The 19,582-nt window shown below is 44.5% G+C and overlaps 1 protein-coding gene across 1 annotated transcript in view; it reads left to right on the top strand.

The window, feature by feature from the left end:
- The window catches only part of LOC114024046 (store-operated calcium entry regulator STIMATE), an 82,016-nt gene extending 62,844 nt beyond the window's left edge, over positions 1-19,172 (top strand). The window contains exons 5-10 of the mRNA XM_027836875.1: positions 1,944-2,056; positions 3,159-3,236; positions 4,251-4,400; positions 6,083-6,193; positions 18,080-18,200; positions 18,431-19,172. Coding sequence (XP_027692676.1) covers positions 1,944-2,056; positions 3,159-3,236; positions 4,251-4,400; positions 6,083-6,193; positions 18,080-18,200; positions 18,431-18,537 — 680 coding nt within the window. The 3' untranslated portion in view covers positions 18,538-19,172. The remainder of the gene's footprint in view (positions 1-1,943; positions 2,057-3,158; positions 3,237-4,250; positions 4,401-6,082; positions 6,194-18,079; positions 18,201-18,430) is intronic.
- The last annotated feature ends 410 nt before the right edge of the window (positions 19,173-19,582 follow it).

Here is a 19,582-nt window from a genome sequence, read left to right on the forward strand (position 1 = left end):
GCAAAGAGTGTTCGCTCTCTCCCTCTGGTTTACAGGTTTTGCCTCATTATGACAGGTGGTGTCCCTAAAGTATCCTAAAAGACTGTGGCTTGGCTATCTTATGAGTATTTCTGTCATGAAGCCGGGGAAGTCATTTCTACCCCAGTCAACTACTTGGAAATAAATAATGGAGGAAGGAAACTTCAAGCAAGTATGATTTATTTTTCTTTTGGTACAAAATGAATTTTTGTATTTGGCTATTGATTAAAAACAGACCCATCAAGATCCAGGGTGCTTTCCTCATAGCTCTGTGTGTCTGAGTCTCAGGAGTCTTACTTTGTGGCTTTCACCAAGTTCCTTTGATGAATAGTTTTGTGGACTTTTTCTGAAATGGGCCATGGATTATATAAAAATTACAAAAGTCTGTTTTAAAAAGTACTAGCAGGCATTATGCTTTTGTAATTGTTTTAGGCCAAAATGTCCATTGTTCTTTTTATTAAAGTAGACAGAAAACTTAAGGATGGAAAATTACTGAATTTGAACATATCAACCACATACCTTTTAAGGCTTTCCAGAAAAGGGAATGGTCCTGGTCTCTTAGCCATTACAGCTATATAAAGGCATTCACTTGTTTCTGCTCTGTACCCTTGGCACATTCCATCTAGCAGGGATGGGGGCCTATTGCACAAATCCCCACAAAGAGACTGCTTTATAAATAGTGGAATCATGTGATCAAACTGTCATTTTTCTTGTGATAGCCAAGTTTTCATTCTCAAAGCCTGGTCCCCAGAGCAAGTTGTCTATTTCTGTTGCTTCTCAAGCTGAACCTTGCTTAGTCTGTCTGAATAATCTCTGAGGCTTCTGCCTCTAGGACTAAGCTGCCCAGAGAGCATGGATCAGGCATTGTCTGCAAAGCCAGCTCTGCCAGGCATGGCATTCCAGTGCCCCAAATACAACTGGGCAAGTGGCTGCGGTTTGTCTTCTAGGGGATTCTGAGCACTGCAAACAGCCTATTTCCTCTCTTTGTAACTTACAATCTGGATTGATATTCCCAGTAGTTGCTGGTCTTCTGGAATTCATCTCCTTAGGCATTTACTCAGTGAATAGGGCCTCAGTTCCAGTCTAGTTCCTCTGAGATAACATTTGTAAAGCATTTAACTCAATGCCTGGCACGTAGTAGGCACTTAATAAATCCTTCCCTCTTTCTCTTCCCTTCTTCCCTGATTAAGTAGCAAGACCTACGGCCAAATTGATGTAACTGTTCTCTCTTCCACCTTTCATGGAGAGTTTCTCTCTTCTCCCTTTGAATCCTTCTTTCTAGTCACTGCGTTTTACTTAGGATGTCTTCTGAGGAACCAAGTCTAAGCCTGGGAGGTGAGGGGTCCTGATTTCTGTCCAAAGGACCAGGATATGGAACTGAGTATTGCCCAGGGTCTAATAGCTTCTTTTAGGATTTAGAAAAAGAGTGAGTTGGTTACAGATTTTAGGATTGATAGTGTCTTGGAACAGTCAACAATGGGTGATAATGACAATCTTATTTAATATGGCTTCTGATGCCAGGCTGTTCATTAATGTGCAACCAAGTACAACATATCTACTCTACTAGAGTGCCAACCAGAAACACCTTAGAAAACCCTTCCAGGAAAGACAAAAGAAGCACTCCAGATTAGAAAATCTCTGGCCCTTCATATCTGAGGCACTAGGATCTGTTTGTTAGTGACAGTTCCCAATAGATGTTACTATTTCATTAAGTCACATTGGAATCTCTCGCATGGGACTCTTGTACCCTGTAGGATTTTAGTTAGGAGGTAGTGTGCTGGGAGCAGAGGGCAAAGGAGAGAGAAGTGAGTGTGGGGAACGGGAGATGAGGAGACAAGCCGGGAGTTGGTTTTGCTTGGACACTTCTCCATGTTTTTGGGGGAGTACCCTTTGTGTGTATTTAGTATCTGCCATTGTATTTGCAGGAGACCCCCTGCAGTGTGGTGCCTGGGTTGGGCAGTGTGCTCTGTACATCGTGATCATGGTGTTTGAGAAAACCATCATCATCATCGTCCTCCTAATACCTCAGTGGAAAAAGGTTTGCATCTTTCTTCCTGCCTTAGATGGTTCCCTGAGAGCATCATTGGCCAAGGGAAATATGTCGGTGAACAAGATAAGCTGTTGAGCACCACCCCTGCTGCAGCTCTGCCTTCGCTACCTCTATGGTTTAGACTTGTCTTAGTATTTCGTTCTCTGAGCTCCTTAGGTGTGTCCCCAGATTCAGCCAGATCCAACAGTGTACTCACATTCCTAGGCTGGGCACGCCCCTCTCAGTACCTGATAGTATCTGGAGAAGCAGTACTTTTAGGGGAGGTGTTACTTTTACTGAAGTTCTTCCTTCCAGATTTTTTTTAAGGCTCTTGGCCGAGTGATATGTACGATTTTCCAAGTAGCTTGACTGGTTTGGTATTCATAGCCTGGTGTTCAGTTTGGTATTTAATGCCTAACGTGTAGTACATTATCCCCATCCTGTGACTTGCAGTAGATTAGGAGCCTGGTCCTGCCTAGCAGCATGGTTTCTTTCTTGGGATCTATGCCCATACTCTAATCTAGCTGAGCATCTAGTGTTGGCATTATTTCCCCACGTGCCAATAGGAATGATGGCTTAGTTCTTGGCCTTCATTGTGTCATTGGCATCATTGCAGCAGGTTCTAGACCTCCTAACACATCCTTCAGGCCAACCTACCTGGGCACTCATTAAAAAGAGGTCAGCTAAGCCTGTGAAAGGAGAACACCAACCTTACCACTCACCTGGTTCCCTAAATCTGTGAAATTGTTACAACTGCAGAATCTAGAGGGGGACCAGCCACAGGAAGATGATGGCCTCTGAGGAAGGACCCTGTAAATCCCTCCTGTGAGCTCTGCAGTGTGTCAGACACAGCTGCTTCTGCTCTACAAGCCTGAGTTCAACTGCCAGAAGGGTTGCTGGTAGCCCATTTGTAATGCTCCTGGTCTGGTTTTCTTGTCTCGTCACAAAGATAACTAGAAACACAGGCCCTGGCTCACTGAGCAGTCACTGAGAGGATGACTGGGGAAAGAGCTGGCAGTTCAGAGGCGTGTTTAGCTGCCTTCTCCCTTTCACACCTCAGCTTAGAGCTCGGACTTTCTGCTGACTAAATCGAACCCTCTTCTCTTTACAGGTAGCTCTTTTGAATCCTATTGAGAACCCCCAGCTGGAACTGGCCATCGTCATGCTGATAGTCCCTTTCTTCGTCAATGTTAGTATGAACAGCTTTTTTTCCTCATTTTTCTCTCCTTCCTAAAAGATCCAGGGTTAAAGCTTGAGTCCTATGCATGGTATCCTTCTCATAGCTCTCCAGTCCTTTTTTTTGTGACTTGCTCTGTACTCACTGTACCACCCCTTACAGTCTAAATGGGCCACTGAGTGCTTGTCATGGGAGGGCTAGAGCGACCTTTCTATCCCTGCTAACCCCTACCCCCACCCCCACCTCCCCACTCCCACCCCTTGGGTAAACATAGGGAATGGAGCCAGTGTCAGTAGCAATGGACGCCACAAGCAGATTTTGTACAGTGTTGACCCAGAGCCCTCAGTTTGTAGCACAGGCTTCTGGTGGAACATTGACGAGATTCCTTCTTCCTGGAGGCTCTCTTCTAGCTGGCCTGTGTTTTTGAGATTTCACCTAAACCATCACCCAATTCTCTATTTCAGAAGGGGATTAAAGCACCAAACATGGAACAGGAGTTAGAAACCAACAAAAGAAGTACAGTCATCATCTAGAATGCACAGAATGCCAAATTAAGACATGGGTGCCAAAATGGGGAGTGTAGTAGTAGAAACTGGACTGGGAGTCAAAGGTTATGAGTTCTAGTCTTGGCTTTGTTACCTGTGTGACTTGGAACAAGTCACTGCTGCCTCTGCCATCTTGTGAAACCATGGGCAGGTAACTCAGCCTCTCAGGGCCTCAGTTTCCTCATCTGTAAAGTGAGGGGGTTGGAGTAGATGACCACTGGGGTTGCTTCCAGCTCTGAGTCTCTGGTCTTGTCATTTCCACCCAAGCTTCAGTTTTCTCATGTGTTTAAATGAAGAGGACTGGATTCTTAAGGTCTCTTCCAGCATTAGACTTGTATTATTCTAAACGGTCTCTCACAAAAACTTGACAGAGTAAAGAAAGGGGTCTTTAAATTGTTTGCAGCTGGTAGTGATGAAAGTGTCATGTTTCCAAGTGGCCAACACATACTGAATCATAACCTTGCCCTTTGTCCTCCTGCAGGCATTAATGTTTTGGGTTGTGGATAATTTCCTTATGAAAAAGGGAAAGACAAAAGCCAAGCTCGAAGAAAAAGAAGCCAGCTTGGACCCAAGAAATGGAAGCAAAGTCCGGTACAGGCGGGCTGCATCCCATGAGGAGTCAGAGTCTGAAGTAAGTCACCTTTTTGATTGTTCATGAAAGTCCAACATTGTTGCTCCAGGACTTGCTGCGGCGGGCCGGCACATCCTCTTGTTTTCACACACATTCCCAGGAAGTGTTAAACCATGAGAATTATTTGTTGAGTAAGCAGCATTGCCTGAAACACAAGACCATCCCCAGCCATTCAGCTGCAGGCTTAGCAACTCAGGCACCTTACTAATTAAGATGGAAAGGAAAGGGACTGATCTCTGCTGAAGAATCCAGCAAGGACGTGTCTGGTATTTAGGAATAAATGTACTTATTCCTTCCATTGTCCTTCTCTCTGCCCCCTTCCTTCAACTAGGGAATGGTGTGATTCAATCATCTAAAGACTTGGGACCACTCATCATCCTAGCAGTGAGGAGATTGCTAAGTCTGAGTTAATGGAATTCGGGGAGCAGGATTCTGTGTTGGCCCTGTCTAGCCCCATGACTGGGCTCATACGTTCAGAACAAGTGGTGTGTGGTCAGAATTCCAGCAGACTCCCCACAGGCTCCTTCTTCACCTTGCCCTGCTTTGGTACATTCTCCAAGTCAGCTGGGTTTTGGGGCTCTTGACCTGGAGATGACTTATCTGCAAGCTTTCCCAGGAGTGAGGGAGGAGTGGTAGATCTCACCCTGCTTTGTGGACCTGTCTCACAAGCCCAAGCTTCTCTTCCCCTGGTCAGGAGGCCCTTGAATCGTCCTTGGGTTGCAGGGATCCTACTTTGCATATGAATAAATGGGATTCAAGTAGAGATGACTGAAACCTATATTTTGCTTGTCTGTAATTGAAGATGGGGGACCCACACCTGTGGTTTGCCTAAATAAAGATTTATTTTTATAAAGAGTATAAACCAGAGAGGCCCTTTGCGTTTGATATATATCACTTCTTATTTGAGGAGTGATCTGGACCTGTGGCTTCCCCAGTAAGGAACTCTTGACCAATGCAGAAAGATCTACAGCTGTTCTCTAGTGTCAGGGTACCACAACGTCTCAGCAGTGGGGCTTGAACCTCTGAATCCGGTTTTCTGCCCACTGGGCTGCACTGCCTCTCTTGATCAGTTTATAGCACAAACCCCAAGAAATTCTCCACATCCCCTGGGTCTTCCCCTCCAGCTGCTTTGAGTCATTTACTCTGCAAGGTGTGTTCGTGGTGCTTGGGTTCAGAGGAATGCCTGGAATTCAAGGCTGGGCCTGCCTACCAAAATGACATTGGTTAGGAATTTTCTGGGGCTTGTCTAGTTGGATTTTTGTTTTTTTTCAGGCTGAGTTAGTGTGGGCGTAAGGGGGTATATACCCAAGATAGCCAAGAAAGGATAGGATTCAGATCATAGTCCATCCCCCTCATTTTAGTACAGATAAAGAAATTGAGGCCCAGAGGTTCAAGGTCCAGGGTCTTCCAAGTAAGTGGTAGAGTCAGGCTTGAAATCTAGACTACATGACTCCAACCTAGTGCTTTTTTTAGAGGGTCAGGATGTTGTAGCTGGTCATATGTGCCCTTAGAAAATGTGCTCTTTGGTATAGGGCTGGAACCTCCCTGACAGTCTCTTCCAAGGAGGCTCAATCCTGCACCTCCTTGGGCAGTCAAGGACATGGGGTGGGTAGGGCTGAAACACTGCCACTTCAGGCTTGGTCCTGTGACTCAGTGACCATGCCTTTGCATTTCTGTTCCAGATTCTGATGTCTGCCGATGACGAGATGGAAGAGTCAGATGCAGATGAAGACCTCCGAAGACTGACCACCTTGAAGCCTGTGAAAAAAAAGAAGCACCGATTTGGGCTGCCCGTATGACACACTTCCTGGCCTGGGGCCTGGCGGGTCTGGGGGCCACGGTCACTCCTGGATTGGCAGGTTTTCATTCTGCAGTGTCACTTGACCTTTTCCTCTCTCCTCCTCATTTCTGCCCTTCCATCTACCCTTTTCCTGTCTTCCTGCTGTCCTGCCTTCTCTGACACCTGTGACGTGGAACAGGGGAAGGAGAACAGGTGCCCCGAAGAGGCCGTGGTATCGAAGGTTACAATTCAGTTGCACTACAAATACTGACTGAATATGCAACAGAGGTTTGGTTTGGGTGTTCTCCATCCATCCGGCGTATCCAGTGTTGTCAGGGACCAAAACTACACCGGTCTTTGTCTTTGACTTTGTCTGACTTGACAGAACTGCTGAAGAGGATGAGCATATGTGTGTGCTTGCACAGCACAGACACACAGACACACACATTCACACTCTGCACCTGCCTCCTTTCAGTTCTGTGGGGAATGTGTCACTTTTGGAGGAAAAAGTAATCAAGACTGATCAAGTTGGAGCCAGTGTGTTTTCTTACTAAAAAGTGGCTTTTGCAACAATTAATTCTAGAACCCAGGATCGTTTTATGGTTATGAGCCTTAACCATGTTGATGTTTTTAAGTCTCCATGTTTGTTTCCTACAAGGTACCTATGGAATTGATAGGCAGAACATAGATTTTTTTTAAAGTCTTCTCTATCCTATATGACTTTTATAATTTAAGTTATATTTTCATACTGTTCTATTTAAGGATTCTTTTTTTAACCACCACCAAAAAAAAAAGAAAAGAGATGGTCTGTTTACCTTTCAAGTAATGTTTAGGTGGGGGAAAGGTCAAAAGGTTTGCTTCAGGATAATTTAATCATTTCATGACTTTGCAGTTAGGCAGAGGGCTAATGAAAGGAGCCAATTCTCAGCTGTAATCACCAGATCCCGTACATGCTAAATGTCAGTCCCAAGTAGTGGGCTCCCTGTTCTTTCTGGCCAAAGTCCTCACGCTTTCTCTGCAGGCTTGGGCCATGGGAAAAATGGCATGACTTCTGATAGGGTACAGAAGACTCACTCTCTATGGAATCGACATTCCCAGTCCACATCCCCATTTGTTCCTGAGCTGCTGGAATGTTCTCAAATCTGTCTCCCTTTGAATTCCTCCTTTATTTTCTCCAAATACAAACCTGCCTGAAGTTTAAACCCAGATCTCTCATCGCAGCCAGCGATTCAACCTGCACAGCTGGCCTGGGGATCCCACATTGCTCCCCTCCCTTAATGCTTCCCTGGGTCCCGAGATGGCCAACCTGTTTTGCACACCCCGGTCATTCTTCCCTAAGCTTCCCCCAGGTGACCTTCTCTTCCCCTGCTCTCTGATTCTTTGGATTCATAGAGATGATTTGGAGTCCCAGGCTTCTTTGGATCAGCAGACAGGAACTTCTAGGTTTGCTTTTGCCATTTTCACAAGGCAGACTCATGAAACTCATTTCTTAAATAACAGACCACTTTGCAGAAATCTCCTCTTCCCCATATGGAGCCCCAGGCTGGGAGAAGCAGCAGACGCATTTGTCCCAGCTGAGACACCGAGGTGACAATGTAGGAAGAAATAGTAGAATGACTGCTGTGCTTTCTGGATAGCAGCTGTTCCAAGCCTTAAGCCAAACAAATTCAGTGAATGACAAACAACTCAAAAGCTTTTTAAAAAGATATTTTAAAATGTTTTCCATAGACATATTAGGTCTGAATTGTGGTGTGTTAAACAGGCTGCTACATGGGACCCCACAGGGATCTCAGAGAATATTGAACTGTGTACTCTCATATTTTCTTGCTGTTCTAACATTCCTGTTTGTTGGCCTGTGGGCAACAAGGAAGCCTTGATGATGATTTCCCAGCTGTACTGCTTTGCTTTGTCTGCCAAGCACCCAGCAAGGGACTTGTTCCCAACCCTGACCCAGAGAACTGAGTGGATTGAGCCACTGACCTGTAACTGTGCATTTACACATCCTCTTTGCAATAAGAAATGATTTATTGTTCCTGTGTAATCTGTTCCATCTGAGAGCTTGGTTGCAGAGGGCTGAGAGTAAAGGAGAATCCTGCCCTTGACTTTATTTCTTCCACCATTCCCTTATTCAACTTCCCCTCTTCCCCCATGGCTATATAGGCAGCTTCTCCTAGGGGAGGAGAGAAAACAGCATTTGGGGAAGCAAGCTCCAATGTCACCTCTGGGTCATCATCTGTGAGTTCCAGGAAAGAGACTCTGTGTATTTACTGGCACCAGGATTTAGGAAGACTGGAACTGATTTTACTGCCTAGAGGAAAGTGACACATGGCCTCTCTAACTACTCACCATTTTCCCTGACCCTCTTACCTGGTAGTTTGAACAGCACACATACCTACTTTGTTCCCTTTGTCTCTTTGGATTCAGAGCGCACAGGAGTATCTGATTCTGAGCTTTGTTTTAACCTTGAGCTAAGTCTGTAGAAACCATCTACTTCCTATTTTTAAAAAGCCTTAATCATGTAAAATGTGTTAAATACGTGTTAACACAGACCTCAGATGATCCAAAGCTCAGTTCGAGCAGTGGTATTCTAGGGAAAGGGGGAGGGGAAAGGAAGGAAAAGGTGGTGAGAATGTGGTATATTTTTTTCTGAAATGTTTTTAATAAGTGCTTTGAGATCTTTGGGTTACAGTCCTGTAGCAGATTAACAGGGTGATGTTGTAAGGCCTTGCAAGCCAAAGACCACTTGGGAATGTGGGTTCCCTGCTTTCTGAGGATAGGATATAGTGTTTCCTTAAAAGGCCCTGTAGTGATTGGTTTGTCCAGCATGACTCCACCATTTTTTGGCCATACTTTAAACAAGGTAGCCTCCAGCCTTCAATGCGGTATCCCAAGAAACATTGGAAAGTAGTGGCCAGGGTTTCTTTCTATTCAGGATGTCCTTTTCTTCAATAGAATGAGTTCTCTGCAAGCATCCTGTGTAAGATACCACATATGGTGTAGCTGTTAGCTACAGTGGTGCCCATCTTCATTCTCATAGGTAACGTGAAGGAAGCATTACCCAGCATGGCAGTTGGGCTTTTTTTTGACGAGCAAAGTATTGCTGACTAAATTCTTGTTAGTAGCTGATCCCTTGTCCGAGTTTGAATGGTGGTCAGTCTCTTGCATAAAGGTAGGATTCAGAGAGCATTGGTCCAAGTCCAGGGTAATGTCTGTGATCCTGGTAACTATGATATATTTGTCACCAACAAGGGGACAAGCCTGTAATATTCATTTGATGAGGTGTGAAAGTAGCATGGATCTGTCTATAAAGCCTTGTGTAGAGAGGGCCATCTGTGGCATTGAGGAAGCTTCAGAGGTCAACTGAACCACAACCCCCATCTTACTGTTTGTCCACTGGACTGTCATGTGTTAATGTCGACATATCTTGCCTTTTTTTTCAGGGAAAAATAAGCAAAGACTTAGAAGCAAGACTTCTCCCAGACAGTGCAAATTGGTGCCTTTTGCTGGCACTAGCCCCAGGCACGGCCTGCAGCCAGGCCTCAGAAGGCTCCATTTGGGAGTTTCCAGAGAACGTGGCCACCAGCGATGCCCACCACTGTGCTTCACTAACCTGCCATCCGTGGGGCTTTTTTCTTTTTTATTTTGGCAGCAGAGTAAACTGAAGGGTGGAGCAACCCAACTGTGCTACAGAGTAGGGGAAATTTCTTTAGGAAAGTTTTCAAACATTCCCAGCAGAAAAATGGAAAGCATCTGGTTTTACAAAATTTCCAAAGGGATTGTTTCCTTTGTTATGGGACCTAGTTCTTAATAGGGGAATAGGTTGCATTTTGTCTCATTTTGGTTTGGGGTTATTGGTATCTGAACCTTGAACGCTCAAGAGGTTTTAATTTGAGCTTTCTTTTGATGAGTAAATTAGGGGTTGGACCTTTGTATGAGCAAAAAACCATGGTAGAAACTGCTGCATTCAATGGAATTGTCCAATCAGTGGTGTTACATTTAAAAAAAAATTTTTTTTAAGTGTAAGGGAAGATAATGTACGTACATTGTATAATGGTTTACAATAAAGTTTGACACCTTATTACCAATTTTTAAAAAAATTTTCATTGTATGTTCTTGCTAGGGTTAAACTGCAGGTATGGTAGAATGCATAGAATATCAGAGTCAGAAGGAGATCCCAGAAAAGACCTAGTCCAGTCCCTTATACAGAGAGGAGAAACAGGCTGGAAGAGAGACTCCCAGCTGTGTTTCTGATTGAGTCAAGGGACCAGCTGCAGAGTTAGCAGAGGGAGCCTAAGGGGCTGGTGGGAGATTCCCAGAAAACTCTCTGAGAGAAGGGAAAGGATACCATTGTCTCTTTTTTGCCTTCTCTTTTATGGAGCTGATGAGTTGGCTGTTCCAAGGAATGGATTACATTAATGAGTTAGGAAGCAAAGGAATGCTGAGAGAAGCCATCTCTGAAACCCCGTGGAAGTATTTCTACGTAGATGGAAAAGACAGGAGCTACCCTTTGCCAAGTGGGATGGACCAAGTATCAGTTTCATGTTACAGTCAGGAATTAATCACTTGCCCAAATGGTTAGCCCACAAACTCATGCCCTTGGGCTCTAGCCTGAGGGGATGGGAAAGGGAGAGCAGTGCCACAAAGGCTTTCTCCAACACACAGTGCAATGTCCCCTTATCCTCTGGAGAAAACATTCTCTCTCTTTTTTTTAATTAATTTATTTTTAGTTTTCAGTATTCACTTTTATAAGATTTTGAGTTCTGAATTTTCCCCCTTCCCAAGACAGCATGCAATCTGATACAGGCTATGTATATATGATCATATTAAACATATTTTCACATTAGTCATGTTGTGAAAAAAGAATCAGAACAAAGGGGAAATACCATAAGAAAAAAACAACAAAGAAAATAGTATTCTTCGATCTGCATTCAAACTCCATAGTTCTTTCTCTGGATGTGGATAGTATTTTCCACCGTGAGTCTTTCGAAATTGTCTTGGACCATTGCATTGCTCAGAAGAGCTAAGCCTAACAAAGTCATCACACAATGTTGCTGTTACTGTGTGCAGTGTTCTAGTTCTGCTCACTTTACTCAGCATCAGTTCATGCAAGTCTTTCCAGGTTTTTCTGAAATCTACCTGCTCACCATTTCTTATGGAACAATAGTATTCCATTACGTTCATATACCACAACTTGTTCAGCCATTCCCCAACTGATGGGCATCCCCTCGATTTCCAGTTATTTGCCACCACTAAAAGAGCTACTATAAATAGAAAACATTCAGTCTTAAACCCAAGTGAGCCAGGGTCCTAGCCCCAGACAGCAACATGTAAGATGGGAGTCAAATGAGATCCTTGAATTTGCACATAGATTTTCTCCAGCCTGGAACCTCAACTGGCCCTGGGTAGGTGAGATAGGGGCTGGGTGAAAAGAAGCTAGATTGGCGGTGTGTCAGGTCAAGCTACATCTAAGAGAACTATCTCCTGGATTTAGTTCCATCTTTCTGGATTCTTCTTGGGTAAATTTCAAAGTAGATTCTCAAAGCTGGAAGGGACCTCCATTATCCAGTCACTCCCGTAACTGACCCTAAATTCCTGATGTGGTGGTGCACTCTGCTTGAAGACATCTACTGAGAGAGAGCTCACTACTAATCTTCATCACAAATTAAGGAAGTTTGTGAGCAATCCCAATAGTAAATTAGCTTCCCAGTCAAGCACTCTTAACTGTTTGGTGCAAAGGAAGGAAGGGAAGAGATTAATGCCGGTTGGAATGTTGAGAGACATCTTCCTGGAGGCAGAGATAGGGTCTGATATGGGCCTTGAAGGGTAGGTAGGATATAGATGCTTAGAGAGGTTGGGAGACAAGTCCATACCCTGCATCAGAGAGTCACTGCTAATCCTAAAGGCTCATGGTTTGTGGCAAAGCCAGGGCTAGAACCCGAGCTGGTGCTTTGTCAGTAATTGTGGATGATGATGATCATTAGAGACCCAAATAGAAAAGCCATCGTTCACTTCTCCCTCTGAGTATCCTGCCTTCTCCAACAGGTGGCTGGAAAGTGAAAGACTACAGGACCCCTGGGAAGTAGGACCCCAAGACAGAATAACCATCAGTCCCTCCTCTGAGTCCCCATCCCCCCAACCCCACAAGGATACAAAGAGTTCATGGAGAAAATGTTTTGAAAATTGTATTTCCGTTTTTTTCCTCTCAGAGGAAACTGGGTAACAATGAGTGGGGAAAGAAAAACAAACCATGGTATTCAGCTGTTCTCTCAACTCCCTTTTCTACATACATATTAAAAACACACAAAGACTTTAGTATATGTAGACAAACAGTTCTCTGGAGCCTGATTAAGCCTCAGCTATAGATAGAACATCTTGCCCCCCAGGGACTGGGGTCCCCCCCAGCTGTTGCTTCTCATCAAGGCATCAGGGTCCTAGCTGGCCAGACCCCAGTCATCTCTAAGAATAAACTCAGGACCCGAGCAGCCTGTGTGGACTTGACTCATGGAGGGGAGCCAGGCTGGGAAAGTGACTTCACAGGGATGGGCTGGCTATATAAGCCCCCATGAGCCCAGCTCCTGCTTAGATCACTGTAAACAAGGACACTTCCACAGCTCTCAATCCGAGAGGAGGGAGCGAGGCTGCCTGCTGCTGGTGTCCACACGTCCCCAACTTAGAGCAATGTCCCAGGTAGGCAAAGATCCAGAGTTGGCCACAGCCATTAACTGCCTCCAATTAAGGAACATTTACCTTCTTGAGGCTGTGGGGGAAGGGAGGGAGGAATAAGTGGTGAAAAACGTGAGGTCTGCTGGGAGGGAAGGTGTGAACAGCTGGCTAGAAAGTGAAAGAATGCAGGACCGCTGGGAAAACTTGGTTGGTTTTGTTTGATGGGGAACTACTATGCGTAGCCGTGTACCTGTATGTTTGAATGTGTTCATTTGTAAATAAGGGGAGAGATTTGGTCCTCTCCCTCAGCCTTACCTGAACCCCGCCTCCCTTTATGTCTGTGTACTTAAATAATCGGATTTTGTAGTTAATATGTTAAGATTGTGGGGAATGTATGGTGGATAATTCTGGGTAGTTGTGGACGGTCTCTGTGTCTCTGTCTCTTTCTATGTCTCTGTCTCTGTCTCTCCTCTGTAGCTAGGAGATAACTGAGTATATGGGAAGCATCACAGCATACAGCTGGATCCACTCCTACCTCTCCAAATCAGAAGTAAATGCCTCTATTCCCCACCCTTACCTAGTGCCAGTTGTCAGTCCCTAAATCTCCAGGTTACCCTAGAACACAAAGATTCCAGCCAGCACCATACAAAAAAAATTTTTTTTTTTTTTTATTAAGCACAAAACGGTATACACTTAGCCAGCTACTGTGCTAAGCTCTGGGTAATACAAATAAGAGAAAGAAAGACAGCCACCCCATACTACCCACCTCAAACCAGCTACAGAGAAGGGAAAGAGCCCAGCCCAGATTATGATCATGGAAAAAGAATCTGAGCTCAAATGGATTGTGGAGACCATATAGAGACTAACCTCATTATATAAAGAAAAAAAACAGTCTCAGGGAGAACGATCATCAGATTGAGAGCCAGAAGGGACCTTGGGATACATCTAATCCAGAGATACTAAGATTTAGACACACGACTAAGAGTTACGGTTAAAATGGGGGCCAGAACCTAGGGTCTCGTGCCCCAACTTGAACTGCCCATTCCCAGGCATGGCTTGAGCGTTCTGAATTTGAGTAGGATTTTCTAAAACCTTCATTCAATGAGTTTACAAGTCCTGGTCATTCTACCTAGTCCAGGCCCTGCCTCATCTATAAATCAGGGTTGGACTGTTGTTGTTTAGTCGTTTTTTAGTCATGGCCGACTCTTCCATGACCCCATTTGGAGTTTTCTTGGCAAAGATGTTGGAGTGGTTTGCCATTTGCTTCTCCATTTCATTTTACAGATGAGAAAACTGAGGCAAAAGGGGTTAAGTGACTTGCCCAGGGACACACAGATAGTGTCTGAGGCTGGATTTGAACTCAGGTCCTCTTGACTGCAGGACCAGAGCCCCATCCACCGCACACCTAGCAGCCCCAGGGTTGACTAGGTGACCTTAAAAGTCCTTTCTGATTCTAAATCTATGTTGCTATGATTACTTCCTGCCTGAACTATTGTTAGACTCTTCTGGTCTCACTTCCTCCAATCTTACCTCCACTCTAATCCAACTTTCACACATGGCAAAATAATCTTCCTAATGGATATGACTTGTCAGGTTGCTCCTCTGTTCAGAAAGCTTCAAAGGCTGCTTACTGCCTCCAGGACAAAATGCAAATCCTTCGCTCATGCATGTGACTTTTTCCAGAGTCTCCCTCCAAACTACCTCTTCAGCTTTAGTTCATGTCTCTCCCCTTTCACGTGCTCCAGGTTCCAGCAAAACCAGATGCCTGACTCTGGGACGCTCGTCCGCCCGCCGCCAGCCTCCTGCATTTGCAAGACGCTTAGGTCCCTCTGACCCACAACTTTCTCATCTCCACCTATTGAAGTACTTTTCTTTCTTCAAGACCCATCTTAGGTGCCACCTCCTCCAAGGAGCCTTCCCTAATTCTCCTGCCCCACTCAATGAACTAGTTCCCCTCAAATTTTGCTGGCTCTTATTGAATGGATCTTTCCTCTGCCTCTGTCCCACTCTTACCTTGTCTATTGGTCAGATACATGTCACATTCTTCCCTTAAACTGTAAATTGCCCTCCAGTGAAAAGTACCTGATATACCCTTAATCAATGTTGAATTAGGAAGCCAAACATTGCTCAGGTGCCAGGCTAGGCTGACCCATATGTACCAGCTATCTCCAAGGAGTAGGGGAGAAAAGAGAGAAGGGCCTGGGGTTGGGGCCATGGGGATAGATGGACCAGCTTTGTGGAGAGAGAAGTTCAGCCCAGCATTGAGGTTAGAACCTGCGTCAAAGGCAGGAGGCTTAGGGAGTCACTGCCCCTTGGTCCCTTTCCCACGTCTATGACTAGAGCCCTTGAAGACTTAGCCTTAGAGCGTGGCCACGGGAGGCCCAGAGCTGCCCTTGATCCCCTAGACAGCCTGTCCCTTCTAGGGATAGATGCAGGTGAGGAGACAACTCCTGAGGACAGAAAAAGGTAGCTTTACCATGTACCAACATGAGTCAGGCTCTCTATGAAGTCACTCACAAAATGTCCCCAAGCTTCTGTGACAAACCAGGCAGACAGGAGGGATGTTTGAAAATAGGAACTCGGGAGCTCTATCAGCCCCCTTGGGTTGGACACCTACACCATCCAGCTGGCTCATTGAACGAGATTCAGCCTCAGAGCCCCTTCCAGCCACATGCCCAAGCAGGGTTGGCTAGGCGATTCTAGCCTCTTGGAACAGGAAGATTCTTGGCCTCCTTTAATCTGTCAGTCAGCAGGTCTCTGAGTCCTGAGTCCCCATGTCCAAGTTCTTAAGTCAGTCAACAAGCATTAATTAGAAGCATAATTCCCCAATTAATAAATGGTCAAATGATGTAAATGGGCAGTTTTCAGAGGAAGAAATCCAAGCTATCAATAGCCATGTGAAAAAATATCCTAAATACTAATTAGTGAAATCTAGTTATTGTTAAATATTTTATTTTATTAACTAAATAATTAATGTAAATTAAATAAATAATAAAATAATTAAAATTAGATGTAATTATTAAACCAAAACAGCTCTGACCCAACAGATTGGCAAAGCTGAAAAAACGTGAACATGACAAACGAAAGAGGGGCTATGGGAAAACATACATTAATGCACCGTTGGTAGAACTGTCAATGATTTCAACCATTCTGGAAAATGATTTTATGACTATGCCCCCAAGGATATTAAACTTTTGGCAGGGAGGACACTACTAGGCCTATGCTAAGGAGATCAAAGAAAAGGAAAAAGATCTCTTTTCAAAGTTACAAAATTACAGTAGTTTTTTGTGGTGGCAACTTAGAGGGTACTCATCAATTAAGGAGTGGCCAAATAAGTAATGATATATAAGTGTGATGGAATATTATTGTGCTTTAAAAATGGATGAAGAAAGGGGTGGTTTTAGAGAAACCTGAGAAGCCTTTTATGAACTAATGCAAAGTGAAGTGATCAGAACCAAGGGAACAATTTATAGGATAACAACAATATTCTAAAGACAAACAACTTTGAAAGATGCACGAATTCTGATTAGCACGAATGACCAATCACAATTCCAGAGGACTCATGAAGAAAGGTGCCACATGCTACTCCAGAGAGAGGGGTGATGGATTCATAGTGCAGATGGAGAAAGTTTTGTCCGGCCGTGGCCAATTTGGGAAATTGTTTTGTTTGTACATGTTTATACCAGAGGTTTGTTTTTCTTTCTTATGGGAGAGGGGGGAAGCAGAGATGGAAGGGAGAGAACTCGGATCTGAAAATAAAATTGAATTTTAAGAAGAAGCAAAACCAGAAACAAGCACTTATTAGATGCCTGCTATATGGCAGGCACTGTGCTAAGTGCTGGTAATACAACAATAATAACTAACATTTTAAGGTTTGTAGAGCATTCTACGTGTTACCCCAATTGGTATTCACAACTACCTTGTGAGTAAACGCTATTATTATCCCCATCTTACAGATAAAATAGGCTGAGATTAAGTGCCTTGTCCAAGGTCACACTGCTTATAAATGCCCATGGCAAAATTTGAACCTCTGTCTTCCTGACTCTAAAAGTCAGTCTAGTGCTTTACCGTGGAACCACTTAGCCCGGCAAAAGCAGCCTCGCCCCTAAAGGATCACACATTCTAATGAGGCAGACAACTTGTAAATATGTAGGTGGTGGGTATGGTTCAGTCAGTCTCTTTGTGACCTCATTTGGAGTTTTCTTGGCCAAGATACTGGAGGGGTTTGCCATTTCTTCTCCAGCTCATTTTTTTTTTTAAACTGATGAGTTAAGTGACTTGCCCAGGATCACACAGCTAGTAAGGGTCTGAGGTCAGATTTGAACTCTGGTCTTTCTGACTCCTGGCACTCTGTCCACTCCACTACCTAGCTGCCCCCAAATAACTAGGTACAAACATAATATATGCAGGATACAGTGATGTGGAAAAAACAAAAATAACACATGTGGGCCCTGCCCTCAGAGAGCTCTCAGTCTTTGGAGAAGGAAAAGGGGAAACAGACTTTCTGCTGTGAGCTAGGGAGCTACAAATCTGGGGGGAGCAGGGCACTTCCAGTCTTGGGAGAGTCACGAGGAATATGGAGGTCACTATTTGTGGAAAAGGGCTGACGTGTAAATGTAACCCATGACTCATAACTGAATCTCTGCACTCAAATGGACTGGTTTCCATCTTGTAGGCTTCTTAATCATAACACTCTCTATAGTTCATTTAGTTACCATCTAGGGCTTTCCTTGGGTACCTTAGAAAGTGGCTTATTTTACCTAGAGGTATAAAGGTAGAGAGCATTGGACCTGGAATCATAAAGAGATAGAGACAGAGACCTGAGTTCAAATATGGCCTCAGACACTTATTGACTGTATGACCCTGGGCAAGTCACTTCCTTTCTGTTTGCCATAGGTTCTTCAACTGTAAAATAAGGGTAATAATAACACCTGCCTCCCAGAGGTATTGTAAGGATCAAATGAAATAATATTTGTAAAATGCTTAATACAGTGCCTGGCACGTAATAGGTGGTTAATAAATGCTTGTCTCTTATGTTTTTATTTTACTCAGATGCAAGGATTCAGTCTAACAAAAAAATCAGTTAAATAAAAGACAGGTTTTATTAATCCAAGTATCTGTGTGTAGCCTCTTGCTTCATTTAAAAGTAACACCCAAGGGAGTAACTCTGGTGTGTGAGGAAGTTGCTATGTCTGATATAATGTAAATTCATTTTCTTTCCTCTTCGCATCCTTAGGAGGCCCCCATCAAAAAGAAAAGACCTCCCGTGAAGGAAGAGGACCTGAAGGGAGCCCGGGCTACCCTCTCTAAGAACCAAGAGATCAAATCCAAGACCTACCAGGTCATGCGAGAATGTGGTAAGTTTCCATGTGTGAAGGTGTGTGCACACGTCAAGGACCCTGGAAGGGAGGGACTCCATCTATGCCGATAGAAAGTGTGCCCAAGGATGGAGGAAGAGGGAAGAGCATTCCCTGCCCGTGGAGCCTTTTCCTGGTTGGAGCAACCAACCAGGCCTGGTTCCCTGAATACTTGGGAATCTGTTAGGGACCACCTTACTCACCTCTTTCCCACTCTCTTCTTCTTAAAGAGGAAGCTGGCTCAGCTGCCCCATCTGTGTTCAGCCGAAGTCGGACGGGAGGAGAGACTGTCTTTGAGAAGCCCAAGTCTGGACCCCCCAAGAGTGTCTTTGGCTAAGGAACTGCATGCTGCTTCCTGGCCCTGTTTATCTCCACCCCACCTCACATACAAACGCCAGCACCAGCCCTGACATAGACAGGAAGGCAAACACCTTTTTTTTTTTTTAAAGGAATTTTTTTATACATAAAATGTCCACTCCTTTTTTTCTTGAAGTACAGCGTCCAGGAGTTGGGCTCTGACTCCAGGGTCTTAGCCTCCTACTTCCCATGATTGCCCAGAGTGAACCCTACAAACACAAGGATGTGTGAAAACCTTTGAATCATCAATAAATCAAAGTAATCAGAGCTGTTTGGGGGCACTGTTCTCTCCTGCCCTTGGTCCAGACCCAGATTGTGGTCCAAGGGACAGGGCAGTAGGGGAGGAGGCTTCAAACATGGGTAGACCTCTTTACAGGGAAATCTGTTGCTACTATTTGGCCCCAGCCCCAGCCCCTTCTGTCCTTCTCACCCCCAAATCATCCACTTTCTCCTCCATATTGTTACTGAATCCCCTGCCATACAGAGAGCTCAGGCCACTGGGGGGGGAGGGTCTGCACAGAGAAGATGACGCAAGCCCTGCCCCCAGCAGCTCCCGGTCTGGCCACAAAGCCAAGACTCACACCTGAGCACAATAAAGGATAAATTGATGTGTGAGACTGTTGGTTTCATAATGAGGGCATTCGGATCTTAAAAGAGGGAGGGAACCCCGGGTTGAGGAGATTAGAGAAGTCTTATTGGGGAAGTGGTATTTGAGTGAGGCCTTTATAGTAAAGATTAGGGTTAGGGGAAGACAGGGAACAGAGAAAGAAAAGGTGTGGGAGTCTGGAATGTGTGGGGAACAATGAGGACATTGGCCTGGCTGCAGTAAAGGGTTTTGTGTAGGAGAAGCAAATGAAGTGAGTTGTCCCACCAATTAGTAGGATCAAATGAGATAATGTTTGTACTTTCCAAACTTTGAAATGTTACAAAATGCTAGTTACTATTATCATTAGTTTACTATCTGACCCTGAGCTAGATTCTTTATCTCTTTCGTTCCCTGGGCCTCATTTTTCTTATCTATAAAA

This window comes from Vombatus ursinus, unplaced genomic scaffold (genome assembly GCF_900497805.2).
Source record: "Vombatus ursinus unplaced genomic scaffold, bare-nosed wombat genome assembly UNPS02014820.1, whole genome shotgun sequence".
Classification (NCBI taxonomy): Eukaryota; Metazoa; Chordata; class Mammalia; order Diprotodontia; family Vombatidae; genus Vombatus; species Vombatus ursinus.